At 42.8% G+C, this 24,917-nt stretch overlaps 1 protein-coding gene across 8 annotated transcripts in view; it reads right to left on the bottom strand.

Moving 5' to 3' along the window:
- wdfy3 (WD repeat and FYVE domain containing 3) overlaps positions 1-24,917 on the bottom strand; it is a 121,012-nt gene that overhangs the window by 12,359 nt on the left and 83,736 nt on the right. For 4 of the 8 annotated variants that reach the window (XM_085295541.1, XM_085295543.1, XM_085295539.1 and 1 more), the window contains 24 exons: positions 24,527-24,679; positions 24,144-24,217; positions 23,831-23,992; positions 23,648-23,742; positions 23,396-23,516; positions 22,388-22,605; positions 22,083-22,175; positions 20,042-20,238; positions 19,096-19,230; positions 18,336-18,515; positions 17,653-17,886; positions 17,462-17,561; positions 16,370-16,530; positions 14,711-14,940; positions 13,478-13,587; positions 12,647-12,829; positions 9,918-10,075; positions 9,739-9,816; positions 8,698-8,928; positions 4,131-4,299; positions 3,767-3,930; positions 1,603-1,751; positions 878-998; positions 333-418 (listed from right to left, as the gene is read on the bottom strand). In XM_085295541.1, coding sequence (XP_085151667.1) covers positions 333-418; positions 878-998; positions 1,603-1,751; positions 3,767-3,930; positions 4,131-4,299; positions 8,698-8,928; positions 9,739-9,816; positions 9,918-10,075; positions 12,647-12,829; positions 13,478-13,587; positions 14,711-14,940; positions 16,370-16,530; positions 17,462-17,561; positions 17,653-17,886; positions 18,336-18,515; positions 19,096-19,230; positions 20,042-20,238; positions 22,083-22,175; positions 22,388-22,605; positions 23,396-23,516; positions 23,648-23,742; positions 23,831-23,992; positions 24,144-24,217; positions 24,527-24,679 — 3,602 coding nt within the window. The remainder of the gene's footprint in view (positions 1-332; positions 419-877; positions 999-1,602; positions 1,752-3,766; positions 3,931-4,130; positions 4,300-8,697; positions 8,929-9,738; positions 9,817-9,917; positions 10,076-12,646; positions 12,830-13,477; positions 13,588-14,710; positions 14,941-16,369; positions 16,531-17,461; positions 17,562-17,652; positions 17,887-18,335; positions 18,516-19,095; positions 19,231-20,041; positions 20,239-22,082; positions 22,176-22,387; positions 22,606-23,395; positions 23,517-23,647; positions 23,743-23,830; positions 23,993-24,143; positions 24,218-24,526; positions 24,680-24,917) is intronic. The other 4 variants (XM_085295545.1, XM_085295544.1, XM_085295540.1 and 1 more) reach the window with 3 other exon arrangements.

Raw genomic sequence — 24,917 nt, forward strand, 5'->3', positions numbered from 1 at the left:
ACAGAGACTCATGCAACCTGACAACAACGGTGATATACCGGCATTACAGGGAGAGAAAAAAAGCTTTATATGAGCAGCAACATCAATCTCGGCAAAATCCTTCTCCTCAACAGAGATCACGACAACAGACTGAATCACAGCTGATCACTGCTCTCCAGTAGAACCAGATTATTACTGAAAATAACTCCACCCTGACAACAACTCCTAAAACAGTAAGAAATGATCACTTGCAGCGTGTGAGTGTTGAAAAGAGCACAAAATGACAAGTTTAATTAAACTCTGTGATTGAAATGTGAGTCAAGAAGCTGCTGCTTTACATATGTATTCAGTACCTTTGGTAAACCTTGTTGCGAACTCCTTTCTGGAAGGCTAGCAAGTAGTTTCTCCCATCCGCTGAAAAGACTTCCACTGCCATGGGCTGAAAGAAGACGATGGCATACATGAGAGTCAGGAAAAAATGTAAATAAATAGCCCAAAACGTTTACAGATGATCTATCATCATCATTTCCAGCTCCATATTTTTACTTTTGGACTCAGAGAGTAGTTCTGCATGATTCACTGTTCAAAATGATCCTAATTTATCTAACACCAGCCCATAAACTCACTTTAGCTCCTTCTACTTTCCCTTTAAGCCAGATTCCTTCTGTTTGCCTGCACTTATTAAATGACATCATACAGAGCCAAGAGTAGAAAAAAACCTTGAAAAGCCATGTTTAATAGAAGCATCCAGCTCTGTTATAGTATAAAAGACAGAAAAAAGGAAAAACAAAGTAAGTTCCCTATAAACTACTCAACTTAATTATCCTGTCAGTTCCTATATTAAAAGAAAGCATGTAATGGTGCATGCAGTGTGTGTGCGAGACACGTGCATGCTGACCTGCAGCAGGTAGCGCCTCTTGTGAACCTCCTTAATGTCTTCGTAGGCAAAGATGCTGCAGGTTCTCTTTAACTGGCTCTGTCCTTGTCTCGCTCCTCTGGGGATGATGGCCTCGTGCATACTGGAGAAAAAACACACAACCCACTCAAGAGAAGATCCACTCAAAATTTTAATCCCCTGTTTGCGGTGGGTACATTCCCGTGACATGGCTGAGAATGAATAAACACATACATCCGTAATGGATCAAACTAGCTGGTAGTGCATCTTTAAATCACTCCAAAAACTTCAAAGTTGAGTTGAAATCAAAAAAGCATTCAGCTAACAAAAGAGCGTGTCTTGAATAAATCATCAGCTAATTGGCGTATGATTTCAGCTCTGTGCTGGTACAGGACAGTGGGGAAGCTTAGGGGGGGGTAAAAACACCAAAACAACCCGAGGGACACACCACAAAGTCTGGGAGACATCTGCTCCTTTTTCCCTTTTTTGGTTATTTTCCAGCAGCATCTCAAAGGAACGGGCTGAGCAAGTTCCACAAAACAATAAATATGAGAAGAGCTTTGCGGACTTTCACAGCGCATGCTCCATCGGCAGCATTACATCATCCCAGCAGCAGAAATTTCCACTGCAGCGTCCACGGGAATGATGTCATCCTTTATTCAGAGAAAGAAAGTGCCGATCCCGCGTCCCCCGTCAGGTGAGGGACGGATACAGAGGCGTGAACCTACTTGGGTGGCAGCGTGTCGATGTCCCTGATCTCCCTGGACACGGTCATGGTGTAGCCGTCGATGACGTAGAAGTGCTCCTTCCCAAACAGCAGCAGACCCTCGCTGGTGTCGAGACCCTGCACTCTGGCACAGCGGTACATGTGCTGAATCTGGAACGCACAACAGCTAATTAGCTAAAGTTTAGAGAGGTCAATTACACAAAGGAAAGCCCCCCAGCTGAATTTCCTCTGAACATGGAACAAGTAAATGAGTGTACTTTCTCCACTGGAGAAGTAGCTTTGAGTAAAACCTCTGATCAAATGCTCCACCTGAGCAGAAACACTACAGTCATTTAGAGGCACGTGAGCCCAGAAAGCTAATAATTAATCTTTCTTGTAAAAACTGACAAAACATCTCGAAAGCGCGACTCAGGGACGTGTAAAGGTGATACAGGTACGTCATGATCAGACCAACCTCTTCTTAAAAAGCTTTGATTCACTAATTTTTCCTTTTGAAATGTCACAAATATCTGGTTACATTTTTATTTTGCTTGTTTAATGCAGGTCTTATTATTTGACAGACAGTATAGAGAGAAACTCGCTTTTTGATTGGGCAGCAAAGACGACTTCTCCGGCTGCAAAGAGACCAGTTTGTATTGGAGTCTCTGAACAGGCTGCCCTACTCTGTGACCTCAGCGAGCACTTTTCCTGATTGGATAACAAATCGTCAGTAAGAAGTCTCAAAATGCCAAGATGACCGATGCGTCAGCGGCTAAGCCCATCTTTTATACACAGTCTTCGTCCAGCACTCCAAGACACGGACTCTGTGACCTCCTCGACTTAGCTCGTCAATGTGTTTACCATCTCTGTTCCTGGAATTTTAAAATGCAGGTCACAGAATTACCGATATGCCCGGCTATAAATAAACTTCAACGCTAGGAAACAATACGTCGAGGTAGCACATGCATTTACGCTTGTTCTCCTTGACAAGAAATACTACATAAAACAATCCTGCACAAGTGTCACTCCTGTGGGAATGATCCTTGGTCTCACAATATTTCAGTAACATCAAGCAGGGAGTTTAAAGCTTTAACAGATGCCTTCTTACTTTAAGGTTAACAAAAAACAAAACAAAACAATAATTTGCGATGAAAATAGATGAAAATGTCATGTGCCTGAAAGTAAAGCTGATTCATCCAACTACTTATGTATGCTTATATATACTTAAATATATCTTAAAAACTACAAGTCCCAGGAATAATTTTGTAGTGTGCTCACAGACTGTATATAAAAGACGGCGGTAGCCACCGTCACATCATCTTGGTGTTTTCAAACTGGATAACGATGAGTGAGATCTGCCTGAGAAACGTGGCAGTGAGAGGGCAGTCATTCACCAGGTGGGCATGCCCTAAATCCTAACCTGCTTTATCATCTACTTCACTCTAAAAGGAACCATAGTTCATGAAGTAAACTCAATATTAAGGTGCTGCTGAGGTATTAGCAAACACGAGTCTATAGAGCTATACATTCACACTTGTTTTTGGACCAGGGAGGCTGCCCCCTGCTGTCCATCAGGAAGAATGCAGGTTCAAGGCACTTTTCAGACCTGGAGGTTATATCTTTTATACTGTGTGTGTGTGTGTGTGTGTGTGTGTGTGTGTGTGTGTGTGTGTGTGTGTGTGTGTGTGTGTGTTGTTTAAAAGGTATTTTTATCAGATGAGATCCTGGGACTGGACACGCAGTGCAATACCTCATCACATAAATAAAGTCAATAACAGAGGACGTGAAACTTGAAATCTAAAACTTTAGAAATCTAAGATGCAGTTTGCTCGTGTGTGACTGTAAAGCAAAGGAATTGGAAAGACAACCAAAGTTCTCTGTCACACGCTGCCAACTAGCCAAAGCGAAAAAATCTGACTGCTGCAGCAAGATTAGATGTTCCTGCACAAACTGGAGAAATGGGAAAACATGTCCAGTCCAAACTCGCTAAAGACACCGTGTCACAATTCTGCAACAACTATGTGCAATCATTTGATGAATCGTCACAAAGTTCCCAGTCAATACTGAACAGTGTATTTGGCTGAAATGCGCCACCTGCAGCACAGGAATCGCTCAGGTGTAAAACACTATGATTCTACTACTATGTTAATTATCCACTCATATCTATGTGCTTCCCTCGGACTGACCTTCTCTCCCTCCTCCAGGAGTCTCAGCAGGGACGTGTTGTCAGTCTTCTGCTCCTCTTCGGGGCCTCCTGACTCTAATAGCTGCTCCTGAAGCTGGTCCTGACTGTCCTCATCTGCACCGTCCGCTGTGGACCGAGACCTCTTCAGTGGAGCCTTCACCAGGCCTGAGGAGCACAGTGCAAACACAGTGTTACATACAGGCAACACCTCCTTACTTAAGATAGAAACGAATCAGCCCACAGAGAAGGACAGAACTCCTGAATCCATTCAGAAGATGAAACACTAGAAAGGAAGGCCAAATGAGGATTTCTCTGAATCTTACTCTACGTCTAACAGCATCAGTGCCACAGTGCCGTCTCTTTACCTTTGACTTTAGCGATGGTGTCCTCTCCGTGCTCCAGCTCTTGGTGCGTGGTCTCTCCCTCGGTGCTGTGCTCTACAGAGTGCTGGTACATGCCGGGGTTTCCGGACAGCAAACGCATGAAATACTCCTTACTGTCGTAGCTGATGGCGCGGCGGTAACGCAGAGGTTTCTGGGGAGGAGAGGAGGAGGTGAGACCATGTAGCACTGCATGACTCCACTTTGATTAGACTTAAAAAATTTGGCTTTGTCAGCGTCAAAACACAAAACACATGATTCAGTTAGTTATTCTTCATCTTTATATTCTATGGATCAAAATAAAAGGTCGATATATTGACGATGCCTTGCACGGCTCCTGCGTGACGCTGCAAGAATTTCAGTGAGAGGAACATCACACAGGGCAGAAACTTGCTGCAATAGCGCAGTGAAGTGGTGACGTGGTTCAGCCTGTGCTGTATTTCAGATTTCACACCCACAGGCAGCCTGCTTCATTCTTCCACTCCCAGAGTTAAAGCCAAATGCACTGGTACCATGTTATTCATGTTGTCACACCCTGTCCACAGACACACAGGTGGGCATTTGAATATCTGCCCGAGTCACCTTTGTGGTAGTTCCTGGTACTGCGCATCCCCTGGACCACATTTTGGCATGACCACAAAGTCTGGAGAGGCTAATTAAATGTAAAAAAAGAACATTTTTAGATTTTAATTGGGAGAAATATTTACAAGGTTTGAGTCCAAATTTGAGCCAAATTTCAACACCAGAACTTTTGCAAAGGAAGTTTATGTTTCCTTTTGTCAAAGCATTGATATGGCAGATTTATAGTTTTTTTGCTGTTTCTCTTCTAATTTTTTTATGTCACATCAATATGTAAAAAAGAAGAAAATAGTGGAAGAAATAATTGAAAAGTGTGTGTTTGGTCGAGTTTTATCATCCATTCAAAGTTAGTGGCTTCTTCTATTCCAACCATACGTACAACTACAGAGGGGCTAATTCAGCACCATTCATGTGAGATACACGACCAGCTTCACATTTAATGGTTTTCTTTATTTTCATGATTATTTACATTCACATTCAAAGTTTTAGCAATTTTCTGGACTGACTGACCTTGAACTTCTTAAAGTAATGATGAACTGTTGTTTCTCTTTACTTAGCTGACTGGTTCCTGCCATAATATAAATTCTAACATTTGTCAAATAGGGACTTCTAGACGTCTGCACAACACGACTGATGGTACCAACTTCATTAAGAAGGCGAGAAACTCCACAAATGAAGCCTGACAGGCACAGCTGTGACGTGAAACCATTTCAGGTGACGACATCATGAAGCTCATTGAGAGAAAGTCGAGGGTTTGTAGAAGCAAAGGAAAGCGTGGCTACTTTGGGGAATCTTAAATATAAAACACATTTAAAGTTATTTATCAATTGTTTTCTTTGCTACATAATTGCATATATCTTGCTTCATATATTTGATGTCTTAAGTTTGTATCTACAGTGAAGAAAGTAGTAAAAATAAAGAAAAACCATTAAATGAGAAGGTGTGTCCAAAGTTTTCACTAGTAGTGAATATAAAAGACTGAAATTTTGACTTCATTTTCTATTTATTTTTTTTCACTGATTATTTTTTATTATATGTTACTAAAGAGGACAGGAAAGGACAGGAATGCTGGAATTTTACTGCAGAGCACTGAAAAATGTGTTTTTCTAGTTAAAGTTTAGCTTTTTCCTCCCTGATGTCCTTTCTCTTCTTTGTCCTCTCACACTCAACTGTGACGATCTGTTGGAGGTTTTTCCTGTTAAAAGGGAGTTCTTCTTTTCCACTGCCACCACACGCTGCTCATAGTGATGGTCTAACTGTTAGGGTTCTCTCTGTACTGTAGAGGCTGCGCCTCGCTATATAAAACAACTTGAGATGACTGTTGTTGTGAACTGGAACTGTCTAATGAGAAGTGAACTAAATTAAACCACGGGGTCATTAAATTAGCTTTATGTGTTTTTGGTTGTTCCTGACAAGAACATTTAAGTGGAATCAAATGGAAAAATCTTCAGTGTGGGGGGCGTGTCCTCCAATAATGGCCAAACAAGGCAGGCAAGCCAAAACAAATGAGCTCCAACGCTTAAAGTGAAAACGGCAAGCAATGGTATTCAAGTCCATGGCACAAGAACGGGGCTTTATCAAGCTGCAACTGCTCCTCGAGCATGATTAAATTATACATTAGCAACCAAGCCGCGGGGAATTTGGACTTAATTAAATTCTTTCCAGAAGGCATCAAAGGAGACTCTTCATAAAGTGTTCATGAACTCTTAATCTGAACTCCTAAAGGGCATCTTCAGGAACAGGGAGGTTTGTTTTTTATGCGCGTAGTTTCCATTTGAGCACTGCTGGATGATTTCATCTTTTGAGGGTCACACCAAGCCAGTCAACTCAAAGCTTGAATGTTGAAACAGAAAAAAGTTAAAAAAAAAAAAAAAAAAAACTGGGAATCCCTGAAGCGTTCTCTGAATCTTCATGACCAAATAAATTATTGTGGAGTGGAGAGAGGCACCCGCGAGCAAACAGAGAGGAGGGATTATTTGTAGAGCAAACAAAGCTAAATGTGTCTCAGTGATAGGGAGAGTCAGCCACCGGCTGTGTCACTGCCTCACAGGGCAGCGATGAGCTCATCCTACAGCTCTATTTGCTGCTCTGCAGGAGATTGGCTGAAGTTACAGACACCAAGAAGGACATTTTCAATTCAATTCAAAAAGAAACAAACTGGATTTCTTTGCCATGTTTTATTGAAAATGCTTAAAATACTTTCTTTGCCATGTGTTCAAACAAATGCTCGTGCCAGTCCAACTGTGAGATTCAGTTTCAGCCTCTTCTCTTTGATATTGTTTCACTTTGGCTGCATTTCATGCTGTCACAGTGTAGCTCACTGTGACTTTGGTGTCCTTTGTTATGCTTTCGGCTGCTTAGTTGACACACTTGTTGAATTTGTGGACATGGACTTGCACTACTGTTGGTGAACGTCTGGAAGTATGGGTGTTTTCACACCTATAGTTTATTCTGATCTGAATCAGTTGATCAGTTTGTAAACTTTTGGCTTTTCCCTGTTATTTTATTTGTTTCCACACAGAGAAAAATTCAAACTCCACACGAACCAAAACACTTCACTACAAACCAAGAAACCAAGTGAGAATGTTCAGTCTGTCTCATTCGCCAGATGTGTTTGGGGCGGGAGCAACAAAAGTAGAAACAGGAAAAGGTGCTGTGTTTGGGATTATTGGAGAACTTGCATTCATTTCACGGCTACTTGCTAACCTGCACGGACCTTTGCTTTGTAGAGGATGATGTGCAAACGTGACTACAGGAAGCTTTTTAGCTCAAACTTGCAAAGTACAACTGGTAGTTGGTTCAGATGGAAGTCGGATTATGTTCACATCACATCTTGGTGTGGTTGGTTTTCCACACCTGAATGTGATTTCTGTGTTTACAGACGAACTGCACCAAGGAGAAAAATGAACCAGTTTTTCATTTAAACCGACTAAACACCACAGATGTGAAAACACCCCGTGAGACATTTGAAATATTATAAATACAATATTGTGCTCATGTCATTGGACACATGTTACTGACATACAATTATAAACATCTGAGTATTTGACTGTAAATGAAGATACACTCTATGGACAAAGTTTGGGGCCACACCTCTTAATCTCTGGATATTAAGCACCCAGCCGTGATCCTACAGAGTTCACTGCATCTCAGTGGGATATTATCTACATCAGGGGTGGGAACTCAAGGCCTCGAGTGCCGGTGTCCTGCAGGTTTTAGATCTCACCCTGGGTCAACACATCTGAGTCACATGATTAGTTCATTTCCAGGCCTCTGGAGAACTTCAGGACATGTTGAGGAGGTCATTTAACCATTTAGATCAGCTGTGTTGGATCAAGGACACATCTAAGACCTGCAGGACACCGGCCCCCGAGGCCTGGCGTTCCCCACCCCTGATCTACATCAATGGATCCCAGTAACTCCAAACCTGCTCAGGGAGCTTCATGGTATGGGTTTCCATGGCAGAGGCACGTGTAGTGTGTAGGTGCCCCAGGTCTTTTTGTGTATGTAAATGTAACCTTTGGATTTAAAAAGGGAAGAAAATGCTGACGTGCTTTAAACCAAGTATTTAAGTCTATTTAAAAAATGACTTTACTGCACATTTGATTTATGACCCCAACACTTTCTCGATAGTATTACAGTCAGTAGTTTGTTGACAGCGACAGTCTAAACGCTTAACCTCAGGCTTAAAAATAGAAACACAAACCATGGGCGACATTACGCTGGCTGGATGCCTCTCTTTACGGTATTGTCATATTTAATTTGCATCTCTGTCTCGTAATTAAACTGGAGAAAACTGAGATATTATGGAGCCAGAGGTTTTCTCCTGGGTGTAAAAAAGGTGCAGTTTAGATTTTAATTCGTCTTGCTAATGTCATTCCTCAAATGAATATTTACCACGAGTCCTTTCATATCTGCTAAAGTCCTGGAGGGGTTTGTGGGAACGTGTGAATGCCGATTTAAAGCAGAGTACCTGTGCTGAGTTGGTGTTGGTCTCCGTCTCTGGGACGTACGGGTAGTGGATGTAAAACATGTCATTGCGGACCATCTTCTTCCTCATTCGGCAGGGCCCCTCCGTCATTTCCAGCATAAACTTGTCCAAGTGGGAGCCGATTGGCGGGCCCCAGAGGCCTCGTTCACGCAGCAGCTCGTATTCGATGGATGCCCACTCCTCCGTCACGTACTTGAGGGCATTCTGCTGCCGCTGCGAGACGGAGAGGATGGACGAAGCAAGAGTGCGGTGAGTCACTTGAAAAAATACTGCTATGAATTATAAATGTCACGACTGCAACACTGGGCTGTGAAATGTAGCCGTCCAGAGTTTCTGTGTGGTCCTGCAGTCACATCAGACTGCACTGTTAGAGCACACTGGTTTGTGCTGACGCTGATCACAGAAATAACTTAAGGAAACTTTACAAAAATAAACTTTGTGCAAAGTTGTTCTTAACTTTTGCACAGGACCAACAGAAAGTTCCCACCTGGTAACCACATGTATGGATGCAGGATCTGTGTGATCACAGCTTAAAACCATCCAGGATGAGTACAAACACTAGCAAGCATGAGTGCAAGGCTGTTATAGCTAAATTCGATGTGTTTGTGCATTTACAGAAACTAATAAAATAACTTAAAGCCTTCAGTTTTAGTTTTTCATCACATTTGCCTTTACAACAAGCACATCTGCTGAATGTTTACTGAGAACAGGAGGGCAGCGTGGCTGTGAGTCACAACTTTTTACAGCTGTTCTGAACTTTGTAAGTTGCTCATTGTGCAATAACTGAAAAGACAGACACAAACTGTGAAAACAATAAAGTAAAAACAAAAACTACAAGAAGAAAATCACCTGTGAAAACTAGCTGAAGAGAAATCCAAAACAAAACTTACATCTGAACTCGTTTCCATATGAAACACTGTCATTTATTTATTCAGTAGCCTAGGAGTTACTGCACCTTACATTTTGTATGCAACCTTAATGGTCATAACTAATCTTGACCCATTGGGAGATGAGATGCACTACCTCTTGATATTCCTTGTACTGCATGGCCACCAAGTCCCGGACAACAGCGATGTGTGTGAACATCCACTGGAAAGTCTCCTGTGGACCAGAAATACAAGCCTGTATTTGAAGCGCTCAGACTCAGAGAGTACACGTAAGTAAGAAATCGTGTGTATGTGTGCTTGTTGTTTTCCGTGTACCTGTGCAGACAGGCTGTTCTTATTCAGGCTGTTCTCCTTCTTGTTGCGCCGGACGCCGGTCAGCTTGGAGAGGCCGAAGCCGCTGCTGACTCTGGACAGTTTGGACTGAGTCGCTGGTGCCACTGCTTCCCCACGACTGATGTACTTTTTCTCATGAACTGATTGGCAGAAAAGAGAAAAGTACATTCAGTTTTTTTAACCTTGTGGTTATCTTAACAGTCTGCTGTTTACAGTAAAAGAAAACATGTAAGTCGATGACAGAGGGTGTTAATGCAATTTTATTACTTAAGTTAATCTGTAAAATTCGTGCTTAGTCTCTGTGCTCCAAAGGAAAAATGCACATTCCCTGATAGGAATGATGCAACAAAAATCTCCTTCCTCAGTTTGATGACTGCAGCTGCCCACAAAAAAAAAAAATCAGACTCAAATTGGTAACGGAGAACGTTTGCCTTCAAAGTAAAAGTTGCACCACACTTTCCACAGCTTCACTGCCACACTACAGCGAGCAGCCTGCAAGTGTTTGCGGATAAGTCTGTGTCTTCCATGCAAAATACAGGCAACTGTGGCAAACAAAGTAATTGCACGAGGTTTCTGGTGCAGCACTGTAGACTTCTTAGCCACTTCTTTCACCCACTGACTGCCGACAACCTCCAACAACCACTCACCAGCTGGTTCCTGAATACACATTTTCCTCTCTCTCTCAGTCTGTGGGGCTGAGGCCTGACCTGCACTGAAGCCAGTGAAAAGCAGAGGTTTCTCTTCTTCTACACAAAACAGATGTTCGACAATAACTGTAGAAAATCTGAAAAGTCTGAACTACTTTGATCTGCTGTGGGTTCACAGTTTTGGGCATGTTTCACAACCACAGCTCTGTGATGCAGAAGTTCAGCTTTCCCAGCAAGAGCACAACTTACTCGGGATGTCTCCAAGATTTAACTAACACAGAAGGTAAAGGGGATTTTGTGAGACAGAACAAGTATTTACAAATTTTAATTTAATCATATCTTCTCTCAAAAATAATGCTCCTTCTACCACAGATATTTCATAAGTGCTTAGCAAAGGAAAAACATCTTAGGGCCTTTTCTACAAATTCAAAGAGAACTTCTAACAACATCTGGTTGCCTGCCAAAGAGCCTGGATCAGCAGTAGTGATGGGATTTCCGGCTCTTTTTAGAGATCCGGCTCTTTCGGTTCGGCTCACTAAAAAGAGCCGGCTCTTTCGGCTCCGAACCGGCTCTTCAGGTTGTTTTGTTGCTTTAATTAATTTATTATTAACAATAATATAAAATTATGCACAAAAGGAATTACTAACGTAAAAACAAGTGGTTTTATTTATATATGTTTATATATAAATATATGTGGTGGCCCCTAGAGACAAAACACGTACAAACTCCAAAACACATTTCTAGCATTAACTGAACTTCCAAAGCAGAGCTACTAGATCACTTAAATTACACAATTGAAAGCATGTGTGTATTGTTTGTGTATTTATACACAGGCACTCATATATATATTCAAATAATTTAAAAAAAAGTTCATTTACCTGTTACTACCACACACCAAATCCGGTCGTTGGTACTTGCTGGCTTGTGTAGCCACAAGATAACAAAGGCTCAACACTGCGCCCAGCATCCTGGAGCACTTCTGTTGTCTTTTGTACGTGTTTTGAGTTTTTATGTGCTTCTGAGTTTTTATATGCTTCTGAGTTTTTACGTGCTTCGGAGTTTGTACGTGTTTTTACGTGTTTTGGAGTTTTTACGTGTTTTGGAGTTTGTACGTGTTTTTACGTGTTTTGGAGTTTGTACATGCTTCAGAGTTCGTACGTGATTTGAAGTTTGTATGTGCTTTGTCTCTAGGGGCCACCGTAAATATACTTTTATTTATTCACTCCACATAAAATGTAATAAATAAATCATATAATACAAAAATCAACTATTCACATTTCAACTTTTAACTATTTAAATTTTCAGCTTTTTCCTTTCACAAATTTAAAGTGAAAAGAACACAAAACACTGCAAACCACAACACAATTAAATATAAATTATAATATGAAAAGAAAAAGAACATGCATATTCTCTGTCATATGGACCTGCATGAATAAACTTTCTCAATCCTTTATCATCTGCAACCGAAAATAGTTGTGGATGATTACTATACCTTTCTAATGTTGTTGTCCCTGCCTCTCTTTCTCTCTCTCTGGCTCTGTTCCTGTGCTACTGAGTGTAACTACCGCCCCTCCCCCCTCTGCCCAGCGTAAAGCACAAGGCTCGCGTGCAGAGTGAAACGGAAAAAAAGTGCGAGAGAGAGGCTGAGAGAAAGAAAAAAAAGAGAAAGAAAAAAAAAAAAAAACCCACGTGACGGCTCGCGATAAGGAGCCGGCTCGCGTCGTTCACGTCAAAGAGCCGGCTCTAAGAGCCATTTCGTTCGCGAACGACCCATCACTAATCAGCAGACGAGTCAAAACTTGGCTGGTGGATGACAGTCATTTACCAATCTGCTTACATAAGCAATAGCTTAGCTAAAAAGACAGCAGATCAGAAAATAACAAGCTCTGTCTGCAGGGGGTTACTTTATTTTGTCAAACAAAAAGAGGCTGACCTAGTTATCTCAAGGTTGCATGAGCAACACTCAGCTACTCAAAGCAGAGAAAAACAAAAAGTGAGCTAAAGTAGGGAGCAGAAAGACTGCGTGCTTATTCCTCTGCATGTGTTTTTCACAGTGTTACTGACCCAGGTGGTTCTGCCAGCTCTTCAGGGCCGGCTCTTCCAAAGCGGGACGGGCTGTGGCGATGTCCACGTGTCCTCTGTCATTGCAGGGCAGAGACACTTTGAAGATGTCCTCCAGCATCTGGCGCTTGCTGTGCATCAGCTCCGTCCACACACGGTTCACCGCCTTCAGCAGGAGCTGCCGCCCTGCAGAGGAACCACGATAATGAGTTTTCCTGTCTGTTTTTGTGCAGAGCAGTTGTAAAATTCCTTTGCAACACATAAAATATTCATTAAGCTCTCCCTCCATCTCTGTCTGTAATTCACCCACATTCACCTCCCCCACAAGCACAGAACAGAACATCTAAGCACATGCCGCACCACAACATGCAAAAATACAAGCGTTACACCTCAGCGACTTTCTGGGTTATTTTCACAGCTGATATATGAAGACGAGTGTTTCTAAGGCAAGAACAAACTCATTGGACTTTAAAATTACGAGTGAGGGGACTGATTGATGGTAAAACAACTGCAGGAGACGTCGCTCTTTCAGACAGATCTCTAAACCACTCGGGTTATTTTTGCACTCCTCGCATTTTCTCGTATCCTCTAATTTCTATTGTGTATCTTTAACTGTTCATGATCATCTGTTTTGCTTGTCATTTAAATACTCCAAATCACTGTTAATCATAGCTGGGCCTAAATGATTTATAAAGTGTAAATAAACTGAAGTTATTCTGTTATATAGAGGATGTGCCACACAAGAAAGTGACAACAGTATCTGGGCAGAGGTCATCAGGGTCAGAGTGGCTCTGCACGCAGTCAAACACACTTAAACACACGAATCTGTCTCACCCTCGCTGACGTCGTGGCTGTGCGTGGTGTCAGACTCGTTCTCCGCGGGCATCATGACGTGCCAGGTCGTCATCCTGGCCTCCGCCTCCAAACCGAAGCCGTCCACACTACTGCACACAAACACACACACAGGAGCTGAGTACCATGCTGCCCTGCATAGAACTGAGAGGAGGGTTTGATTATTTGGCTTCTCCACGGCAAACAGGTCTGATCTCTGCAGTCAAACACAGCGCTGTGTTAGAGAAGGTTGTGTTCACCACATGGCTGGACATCCAGTCTGTCCACACCTGCTGCTGTGTGAGGAAAGAAATGTTGTTTTTTTCCCCAGAACCAGATACATCCCCTGCTATCACAATCCACCAGCATGTGAGCAAACCTGACAAAGTCCAGGTTTCAGAAAATAAACATAAGGAGGTGTGACCCGGTGGTAATTAGTTATACAAACATTCCTGCGGGGGAGACTCAGATAATCTCACCGAGTTTAACTACAAGAACGGCAAAACAGTAAACAAAATAAACACACGATGCAAACTTTTCTTCTGTCTTCTGTGCAGAAAAAAAAGGACAATGATTTGTGTTTTTTCTGTTTTCTAACCCTTTACATCATTGTCCTTTGCAAACAGAAGTTGTGACATAACCATAGAAAACGTGTTTGTTGATTATTTATTCCATGCCTAGCTCTTCTGTTTTATCAGGACATGTGGACAATCCAGAGCTCTTCTGCACTATGAAATCTGTTGAACACCTTTAAGTGTGATTCTGAAAACATGCTAAACACTCCTATTTACAGTTTATTTAAAACAAAAACCAGCTTTTAAATCAAAGCATCCAAATAAAGTACCATCTGTGCACAGTGGCCACAACCAGCACAGCTTTAAGAGCTACGGCAGCACAGATAAAGCAATCAGCGCAACAAACTGGCAAAGCAACATTTCACTAAAGCCCTTCATTAACATGTCTTAATGCATCTCATCTATGTGTGTGTTTACAACCCAAGAATATTATTACTTTTGACCTTTTTCTTTACAGGATTTACCACTGAAGTATATTATTACTCAGCCTAATACATATTGAAAGAATGATACAGGAAAGAAAATTTAGTTCAACGTATGAATAATCAATATCAGAGTGTCTACACACACAACACCTGCTGGTGTGATAGATGCACTTCTATAGTCTGTTGCTATTAATCAAAGTAAAAAGCCTACAGCAGCCTCCATGTAAAGAACGTACCTCCCGCTGTGCAGGCAGATGAAGCAGTGAGCTAGGCAGGCCACAAAGTCCTGGTCGTGGTTGCCTGGCCCGAGCACCAGGTTGCGGTTGACGGTCAGGACCCGCAGGGCATCCAGCAGGGCCACCTGCTGTGCTACCGTCTTGTGGGGTCGGCAGAGCTGGTAGAGCACCGTCCGGTTCAGACAGTGGTAGATAGTGTCGAGAGAAAGTCCCTGCGAACGCCTCTTAGACTGGAGAATTTGGAGCGGGAGGAAAACAAGCGAGAAGCAGTTATGGCTGTTTAATGCTATGAAGTGCATGTGAATAAAGCTGCTGACGAAATATTTCTGTAGGAGGAGATTTGTGTTTGTAACGGGGCTACACTGAGTTAGGAATGCAGAGGATTGTGAACGTAGCTTTAGTATTGGAATGCTGCTTAAGGGCCTCAAAGGGCCTTATTTGAAAAGTCTGCTATTTATAAACATGTGTTTAGACTTTAAATCAATACTCTGCATGTTCATACTCAAGTGTGCTCTAACAGTACGCTCCAGATTTTGGAGCTTCCTGTTTTGTGTTAAAGCAAAACTGTGAGAAAACCAGTTTTAAGCCCGAAACAGAAGAAGTCTTAAAAATTGAAAATGAATATTATTTACATAGAAAACCTCTTTTCTAGTCTTACAGACAAATACATTTGGGACTGTTGGAATAAACTGGAGCACCTGGTGTTCACTCACACACCTGCAGGAAGTACCACACCGTGCCACCCATCACACATCTTTTCCTTTTAATCGACCACTTTGTTAAGGAGCAACTCCAGCTGGAGTTACTCCAGAGAAAACTGAGTAGAAAGTGGGTACATTTCAAAATGACTGACGAAATCAATAACAAATATATTCCAGTTCCAAACTGTGCGCCTCAGGATGAAATGGATGGCCATCGAATCCACTGAGGGATATTTCCAGGATTCAGGGACTGCATTATGGCTCGAAAAATGAATTACTGAAAATAATCTGCTTATCTTCTCAGCTGCACAGCAATGTGTACACAAACCACCGCAAAAAAGGGAAGACAAAGTCCATGCACGACTCATTTTAATACGTTGCTAAAAGCATTTCCATGTAAGCATACGCATGGGGTACCACTGCAACCCTTATTTAGAATAACAAAACAAAGAAACTGAATCTAATAAGCAGCAAATATAAGAAACACACCTCAGCAGCCAAATCTCATTCTGTGCCCATCTCATACAAAAATGAGGCCTGCAGGACCCCGTCTATCTGATTTGCTCCAGCATCACTTTGCACTGGTTGCATTAACTGCAAGACGACTAAAGGACTGTTTTCCTTCTTATTCCAGTTCAGGCGTCACAGACGCCGTCTCTCTGCCTCCGGCCTCTTCAGGAAAATGTCAGTCTGACAATGCAGGCTGCTCCCAACAATACAGGATTTACATTATGCTGTGTTTGTGAATCTAATGACTATTAAATGTGTGTACAAACCAGACAAAATACTAGTGCCTCCAGCTACACAATGTGAGTACATAAAGGGAGGACGTACGCTGCCTTAGACAGACAGAGACTTTCCGTTTGTATAACATCTGAAAACACTGGATTTATTTGGGTGAATCTACATTTTGGACCATCAGCTGACCAAAAACAGCCTGAGGTCATTTTGCTTGTACCTGTCCAATGAGCTGCACGATGAAGTCCACCACCAGCTTGGAGTCCTTGTTGAACATGCCCTGCCACAGCTTGTCCACCACCCGCTGGGTGAAGTAGAAGACGTTGTTGACCAAAATCTGATAACTGCCCCCGCTGCTGAGGGGCAACGAGGCATCTTCGCCTGGAGAGAGAGTCAGTCACACATCTGTTAGAGGGTTTCCAGATTATGATGGTGAATACCACCAAAATAGGAAAAAGAGTTTAAGAAGGCTCTCTGGTTTTTATTATTTCAGTTAACATTTTTTCACCCTTAGTTTTTATTAACTATGAGCTCACTGACACTGCCTGATGGAGGTGCAAGTGAAAACCTGGTTACACCTGCCAGCTACGCAGCTCAAAGTCTGTGTGACTTCTGATTGGTCCCATACGAGAATAGAGGAAGTGCATGCCTGGTGAATACACAGGACATGAGCGGGCGTCGCGCTGGTCTGTATTTCCAGGAGTAAGGAGGCCTCACGCTGCAAGCGTTTCCCCCTCATTACAGTAGAAACTGTTCGAGTGTAAAAACAGCAGCTTTTTAAAAATGCATTACATGATTGAACAAAACTAAGCATCTCACGCCTCTGCAAACAGATATTACCTTTGAGATTTAGCAGAACAGTGTGACAGGAATATGGGTTTTATTGATTATTTTGTGTTCTACTAAGGAAACAAAGAAAGGTAAGTGAGATGATTTTTGCTGTCTCACATTTTTTGAAGCGCACAGATTTTCTTTTCTTCCTCAGATAGATGCAGGACGATACTCTAAGCACAACAGAAACTCCTGAAGGTGCTTGCAGATCTCCGGCCTTCACATTGTGATTTGCTGACTCATGATGCCTCCATCACAGTTTTGTTCAAAGCCAAAGAAAGAGTTAAGCTGTCCTGCAGCATGCTTATGTACAAGAGCAGGATTTAAGCAATAAGAATGGACCTAATGAGCAGGGTGTCCGAACTAACTGTAGACTCCAGGGAAATAGGTGAGAAAATGCCATCAGTGATAGTGATGATACATTACACCCCTGCCTCTAGTTTGGAGGTGAGAGAAGGAACCAAAACTTTAGTCTGCTGACCTAGAAGGACATCAGCAGCCAGTAGATGCTCCATGACGCTGTCCAGGATGTTGGACTGAAACTCCTTCTGCTGAGTCCTGGTGGAGCGCTCCGGGGAAGCCTGAAAAAACCAACATAAAGGGAAAAGTAAGCAACAGCCATGTTAGAGTGTTTCCTATCCATGCATCTGGAATGTGGGTTCATGTTCTTACCTCCAGCAGCATATCAATGATGGGTGTCTGCTTGCTGGCTGGGGTCATGCAGAGGTTGTCCATGATCAGAACCCTCATGAAGTCAAAGACATATTTTTTGGCCGGGTGGTTGGTCAGGGACGTCTTGGAGCCCACGTTGCAGTATTCAGACTGGCTGCGGTTCATGCCAGAGTCCCCAGTGAAGGCCTTGAACTCTTCGGTGGGAGAACTCGCTTCATCGTCCAAATCACTGACCTACAAAGAATGTGACCTTTATCAAGATCATCTTTCATGAACAGATCATTGTTTCCTCCAAGTTCTTGCTGCTCTGACTTGTGGAAATCTTAGCCATACATCTTAATTCAAAGGCTAGCACACTGCAGCTGTCCCCAAACACCTTTTATTGTGAGGAAACAAACTGGAGAGCAAGATAAGAGGGCCCATGGCTCAGAAGGGCAATAAGTTACAGTTTTACTGAGCCTGAAGGGATATTTACAGCGTACCTGTTGTGTGTTGATGGGACTACAAATCAGAACGTGTGATCACAGCAAATTAAACTCTACATTTTTGTGGAGATGAAACGCTACTAGTTAGATATTGGAGCAATTTTAGGTCAAGATTATTTTCACTGCAAGTTCTTCCCTTGTGCAGAATTTAATTTCTATTTCGAGTTGCTTAAGTGAAAAAATAAAGGACAGACTTACCATCTCAGAGTACGGTCTGATGTTGAAGGGAAAGACAGCGGCTGCCAGGGCACAGAGGAACTCTGGGCTGTGCCACATTGGTGCAAGGTCGGACACGTTGTGGTAAAGGTATCTAAAGAACTGCATGAGTGTTACTGGGTACTCCCTGAGCCAGGAACCTTCCTCCTCTGACTGCCAAGGCTGGAAAGAGACAAAAGATGCAACGCAATGAAACCTGGAGAAGAATTTCCATTAAAGTCTCAGCAGTTTAACAGTTCAAATCTCAGACTGATGCAAAAAATAAATAAAAAGTCTTTTCAGAGCAGTTATTGACACTAAGCCCACGGGCGGTCTAGTGAAGCTTCTCATGCAGGGGATGAGCGCGCTAAAGGTGACGGGAGATTAGAAGAAAAACCTTCACAGAATCCAGACTGATCATAATCACATGTGAGTGCTTTTCAAGCTTGCTGTTAGGAACTGTTAAAACATGCACTTCTATGAAAAGGGCCTTGAATTTAATGAGCAAATAATGGCTTAAAAAGGTTCAACAATTATCCCAAAAGCTTTTTGTAGTCAAGTAGAAATCGCTGTGCAATCTTCCACTGTCTTTACACAAAAAACAAGCTTTGTGAAACTGGCTGCAGATTAATGTTCGTGTTTAGGAAACTACATTGGTAAAACACTTATTTAGAGCATGTGCTACTGTAGAGGAAGCAGGAAATGACCAAAAAAATAAAAAAAATCAAGAAACCAACGCGTCTGAAGGTTTAGAGGTTCTCACCAGGTTAAGCATGCTGCGCAGCATGGCCAGCAGCAGGAAAGCAGCCTCAGTACAAACGCTATGGATGGAGGCCACCACCGTCCCACTGGATGCCGGCACGCCAAAGATGAAGGTCCAGATAGAGTCCAGATCAAACTGAGAGAACAAACACAGACACTGGGTTTGGGTCACACAGATACATGTAAATCTAATTAAACGAGTCCACTTTTGTATTTATTCATTAGCTGGTTTGACAGGTCAAATTCAGGTTTAAAAGTGAACCCATTATGCTCTTCCTCATTCAGCGTGGTAATCCCTGTGTTGCTTCTGCTGTCTTAGCTCTGTAAACCTTCTGTTTGAACAGGAGGTCGGTGGGGCAACAGAGGGCCGGCTGATTCAAAGCACTGGTCCTCTCACTGTTGGCTGGGTCCCACTGGTAAGATATAAAATGCATAACTGCAGAGTGGATGACCTGAGGGGGTACTCCATGGCCAAGTATAAGATAAATAAGGATAATTCTGAACTGTGAATCGTGCAAAGTTCCCTAAAGAGTCGGTCTATCCAGCCTGTGATGGTTATCCGAGTTCGGGTTAAAGGGGCAACCGTCTAAGCAGAGATGCTCAGACTTCCCTCTCCCTGCCCACCTCAAGCTCTTCTGGGGGGACAACGAGGCCTTCCAAAGGCCCAGAGACATAATCTCAATCTAACCCTCCACCACCTTTTTCTGTCTGAGAAACACGGCCTCAGACTTTGAAGTGCTTCTTCAATGAATTCAATGAAGTCCTGAGCAGCGACTCCAAGAATCCTCAATTCACTGACACTGTACTCTGACTTGAAGGTGCAGGGACTCTAAAAAGTCCAAGAATACAAATCTGGAGCTGGAAATGAGCAGCATAGGTCCACTTTAAGCCCTGAGGCTAACAAACGTGTTTAGTTATTATTATTAAAGAAGGTTGGGTATACTAACATGTACCTGCAGGCTGTCTGGGAGCTCGATGACAGGCTGCTGCAGGAAGAGAGCCATGAGCAGGAAGTAGAGTTCGGGTACGTTGGTGTGTTTGGGCAGCAGTGTCTGCAGAACAGGGAATCCTGGGAAATGGCAAGCGTCCCGGTTGATCTCCCGCAATGTGGAGCGCCCGCCGGCACTGCGACCCACGTTGAATCCTAAAAAGAAAGTTGAGAGAGTGAATGTTAAAAATAAAGCACAAAGGTAAAAGGGTGGCACCCTATGACTACTGCACCTGTAGGCAGCTCTACATGCAGGTGTAGTGCCCACTTTTGGGTTTAATGAAGCAAAGCTATGAAGGAGATGGCTGCAGTAAAAATCCAGGACTAAACTAACACAATCAATCAAAGCCAAACAGATTTGTTACACTAAAAGAAAAACTCCAAATCTGAATAAAACTAAGGACTTCTACCTGATAGCGCTCATTCTGTTAGAGCAAGTCTCTAATGGGGAGTTTCCAGCGCTAAAGCAATGGTTCTCAACCTGGATGTTTGCAGGAGTGTTATGGTGTAATAAATACAAATAAAAGACCGAAGTAGGGCTGGGCCATATTATACCGTTCCCATATCGCGATAGAATATGGGTAAAACATGCATGCGCAGTGCCTTTGTTTTCATACGCACATGGCCGAAAAAGCATGGCGGCAACGGAGAATGAGAATGGAGAAGGCGGATCGTTGAGTGAAACGGATGAACCAGAATAGGTTTGTGAAAATGGTGCCACTTCAGTGATGTGGAACTGGTTTGGTGTTTGTCCGTCAGATCGTTCAGGTCCCAAAGTCAAATGAACACTGCAGCGTCACTGAGAGTTAAAAACTGTCTAAATTCTTTCATCTTTAATAAAACGATCAGCATTGCTGCTTTACCAGGTGTAACTATGAAGTTTAACTTCCAGGCATCCATGAAAACAGAATTTATTACATTTAACGGAGTTAGAAGTTAGCAGGAGGTTAGCGGAAGTTAGCTCGCTAGTTACCTCAGCATGATATAGCATGTTCTGACTGAGAGATTTCTGAAAAAATTCAAATGTACAGCTCTGCTATCACTTCCAACATAAATGAAGACAGGAAACTAAACAGCAGTGACGTTTATAAAGTTACTTAAGTTGGGCTAGCTGGTATATAATGATGTGCTACGTGATCGCTAGCGACTCAGCTATGTTAGCATAACATAAACAGTGAAGCTGGAGGACGAACACTAACACTTTTCCACTCGATAAAAGTTAAGGTGAAGGTTCCTCATGGTTAGAGACAAATACAGTCGCATGGCAGGATGCTGTAAACGGACCAAACTTCAGTCAGAAGAACAACTGAGATAATCCATCCACAATACGAGGTTAGTCATTAATATACTGCAACAACATGGGAATAGAGCAGCTGTGATAGAATACAGCATTAATGAATCAATGGTACAGAAGTGGAGGAAGCAAGAAGAATGAGTTTAATAAAGTTTGATTCATCTGACTGCTTTGTTTCACTTAATGTGTCTTATAATCCCGTGCACCTTATGGTCTGAAAATACATATTTGACTTTTTTATTTGGCACACTGCAGTTTAATGTTGCAAAGCACCTCGTTTTAACTTCAGTGGATATTATATGTGGTTATGCTCAGGATATGTTTATATAGGTTTAATGCACATAAAACAGCTGCTTGTTTAAGTGAAAATACATGGATGGGGTTTTTTTGCGCTAGCAAAGTTGTGGAGTTGCATTTTGTCTCGCATCAATTATATCGTCAGTTATATCGTTATCGCAAATTTTCAAATCTATATCGTGATAAATATTTTTGGCCATATCTCCCTGCTCTAGACAGAAGTTTTATGGAAATATTAAAGCAAACATCAACATCTGAAATTATTCCAGGCTGGTAAATCCAGTTTTGAAGAATCAGAATGGTTTTTACGCCTGAGCAATGAGAAGGTTGAAAACCACTAAGTTCAAAAGGAACTATGGCATGATGCAGCAGCAGGGGAGAGCGGGAGGGTGAAAATGAGAGAACCAACCCTTGGCTGTTCGGCGCACAAACTGTGCAGCTCTCTGTTTGCTGAACGAAGGCCAACTCCGACGGAAAGCGTTGCCAGAATGAGGAGAGGCGTCTGCTGAGCCATGTTACAACATACAGTATTTACCTTGGAAATCACGATTTCTTACTTGTGACTGTTCTAAGAGCGGGTGCTTACAGGTTTGAACGTCTGGAGCTAATACACGCACACATCCCTCAAAGGCGAGTGCCTAATGTTAACCAAATCCAGCCTCTCAGCTCCAATTTTGTGCTGCGATGACAGCGAACCCACGCTGCTGCACTCACCCAGCACTGTGCCGATCTTATTGGTCAGGACGGAGTCGGTGTGGTCCAGCCAGCCTCCTCCGCACAGGCCCTCTTTGAAGCGGTTGAGGATCGACTGATTGGACAGCAGCACCACCAGGATCCACAGAGCTGCCGTCACTGTGGTGGAGTGGAGATGTTCTTCCATGAACATCAGGAGCCAATCAAAGCCCAGCGTTCGCACCAGCTCCTCACACGCCCTGCAGGGAGAAAAAGTTTTGCAGGTTTACTGTTACTTTAATATCAGTTCTTTTCACAACATTTTAAATACTTTGTCAATATTTCTGCTTCTGCTTGCTCATTATATCAACCAGTGTCATTATAATCTCCATCTCTGTCAGCCGCTGGGCATATTGCCATTATTTGAGTCAAGTTGAGCCATATTCCAGTAATAACTGGAGCTAAATAGCTTTTTAATGATAAAAGTCTTTAAAAGATCAAAGAACAAAAATAATGTTGTGTGGCGCTTTTATGATTGATTATTCATAGTTTTCAAAATAAATAGACAGCCTGAGAGTTTGCATTTTAACTTGAAGCTTTCAGGATGAGCAGATATGACAGAAGGAGCAAATAACAACACCCAAGGCTAGAAAAATTAAAAATGCTAGTTGGCTTAGTTTGCAAACTGCAGTTCCTCAACTGCCCACTTGGGGTGCCTCCAAGCTCAGACCATATAAAAGTGTTTTCACTGTTGCAGTCTCTGCGCTTTGAGGCAGGAAGTGATGAATGAGCAGCAGATCTTTTTTTGACCATTTATGTACCCAACTTTACACAAATAAGTAAGCACGATCCCAGAGCTCTGTGCTCCAGAGTGAAATCAGAGTATGTTAGTTAGGAATTATTATTAGCAGATATGTGTGTCTGTACCCCTGCAGTCTGTGGATGGTCATTAAGCTACAAGCATAACTTTACTTCTCTAGTTCAACGTGGCATGGCTCTAACTGCTATTTTTTTAATCTATACAACGTCTGGAGGAGAGCGGTGTCTTACTGGGCATTAACTGTGCACTTCTCTTTCGTGGTGAAAAGCAGTTTAAGAAGGCTGTCCAGCAGTCGATTTCTCAGCAGAATGAGGTTTGCTGATAGGAGGCCACCAAAGTCATCATCATTTCCTGCAGATGCACCAAATGTTTCATATTTATTAAGGATAGAAAAACAGTCAAGCACTGACCATATACTTTTGGCCACACGTTATTTAGGATAGAGGTGCAAGAAGTCAGATCAACACTAATATCACTCATACCTCCGTCTATCTTCTCCTCATTATTGATTTCCATGACAACAAACTTCTCACACACGGCAAATGTGGGAAGAGTGGAGGAGATGAACTGGCCGAACCTGTGGAGACAGCAAACGGTCTTATGCTGCACTGGCATGGATCATCATCACCGACGTTCACGTAGCGGCTACACGAGCGCGTTCTTACCGCAGCAGGTCGTACGGGTTGGGGAAGCCTTGCAGCAGCAGACTGAGCACGTTGCTGATGGCGGCGACAGTGGGCTGGGACAGCGTGGTGTCTCTCAGGGTGAGCAGCAGTCGTGGGATGAGCTGAAACTCTCTCAGGAGTTTAGCATTTTTAGCCGCCTCACTATTCGACACAGTCAGCAAAACACACAGTGAGACGCTTTCACGTTAAAATGAAAATAATTGTGCCAATCAGCAGTTACAAAAAAATAAAAGTCATTTTATTCTTCATGTGATCTGTTTCTTGTTCAGGGAAACTTCCTTCTGACACTTGCCTGGATTCTGTCAGCAGTTCAATGAAGTGCTCGAACAGAGACAGATGGAGCTCGTAGGGAGCGTGCAGCCAAACCTGAGGAGCAGACGGAGCAGACTCAGACCCTGCCGCACAACTCATTTCTGGCAGCACAAACTTCTGGCACAGAGTAGCTCAGTTCCTTAACACTTCAACATCAAAAAAACACTTTTTTTCCCTTTCCTGTTCTAACAAATGCAAAAATATACCTGCAAACTCTCCGTTTTATTAGCCGAGACGGGTTTAAGTGGAACAAGACTTTTATCAATGCTAAATAGGCAAGCTTTCTTTGACAGCTGCACACTAATGTCCTTATTTCAGTTGGCTCACAAGCATTATGGGTCAACGGGCCCTGTAAACACTCACCTCAAAGTCACACAGTAGGTCCTGGAAGGCCGTGGAGTTGGGGATGATGGAGGTTTCGTGGCCGCTGTCAACTGTTCCCACCAGAGAGAAGGTGAGGTGGAGGATGTGGCTGTTTAGCAGCGAGCGCTTCTTCTTTAGGAGCATAGCCAGCAACTAAAGACGAAGACAAAACAAATACGCATTTACAAATGTTGAAGTAACGGGACACAAGCTTTGTGTACAGACTTAAACTTGGCTTTCAGTCTGTGAACTCATTGCTGGGTCATATTCACATTAATCACACTGTCACTAACAGTAGTCTGTGCTTAGTCTGACACAGAAACACATTCAAAAAATATGTAACTGGAGACAAATGAGCATCCATCCATCTTCCGCTTATCTGGGGCCGGGT

This window comes from Mchenga conophoros, linkage group LG12 (genome assembly GCF_057382185.1).
Source record: "Mchenga conophoros isolate Kocher_MC1m ecotype Shallow Benthic linkage group LG12, M_conophoros_male_GT1.1, whole genome shotgun sequence".
Lineage (NCBI taxonomy): Eukaryota > Metazoa > Chordata > Actinopteri > Cichliformes > Cichlidae > Mchenga > Mchenga conophoros.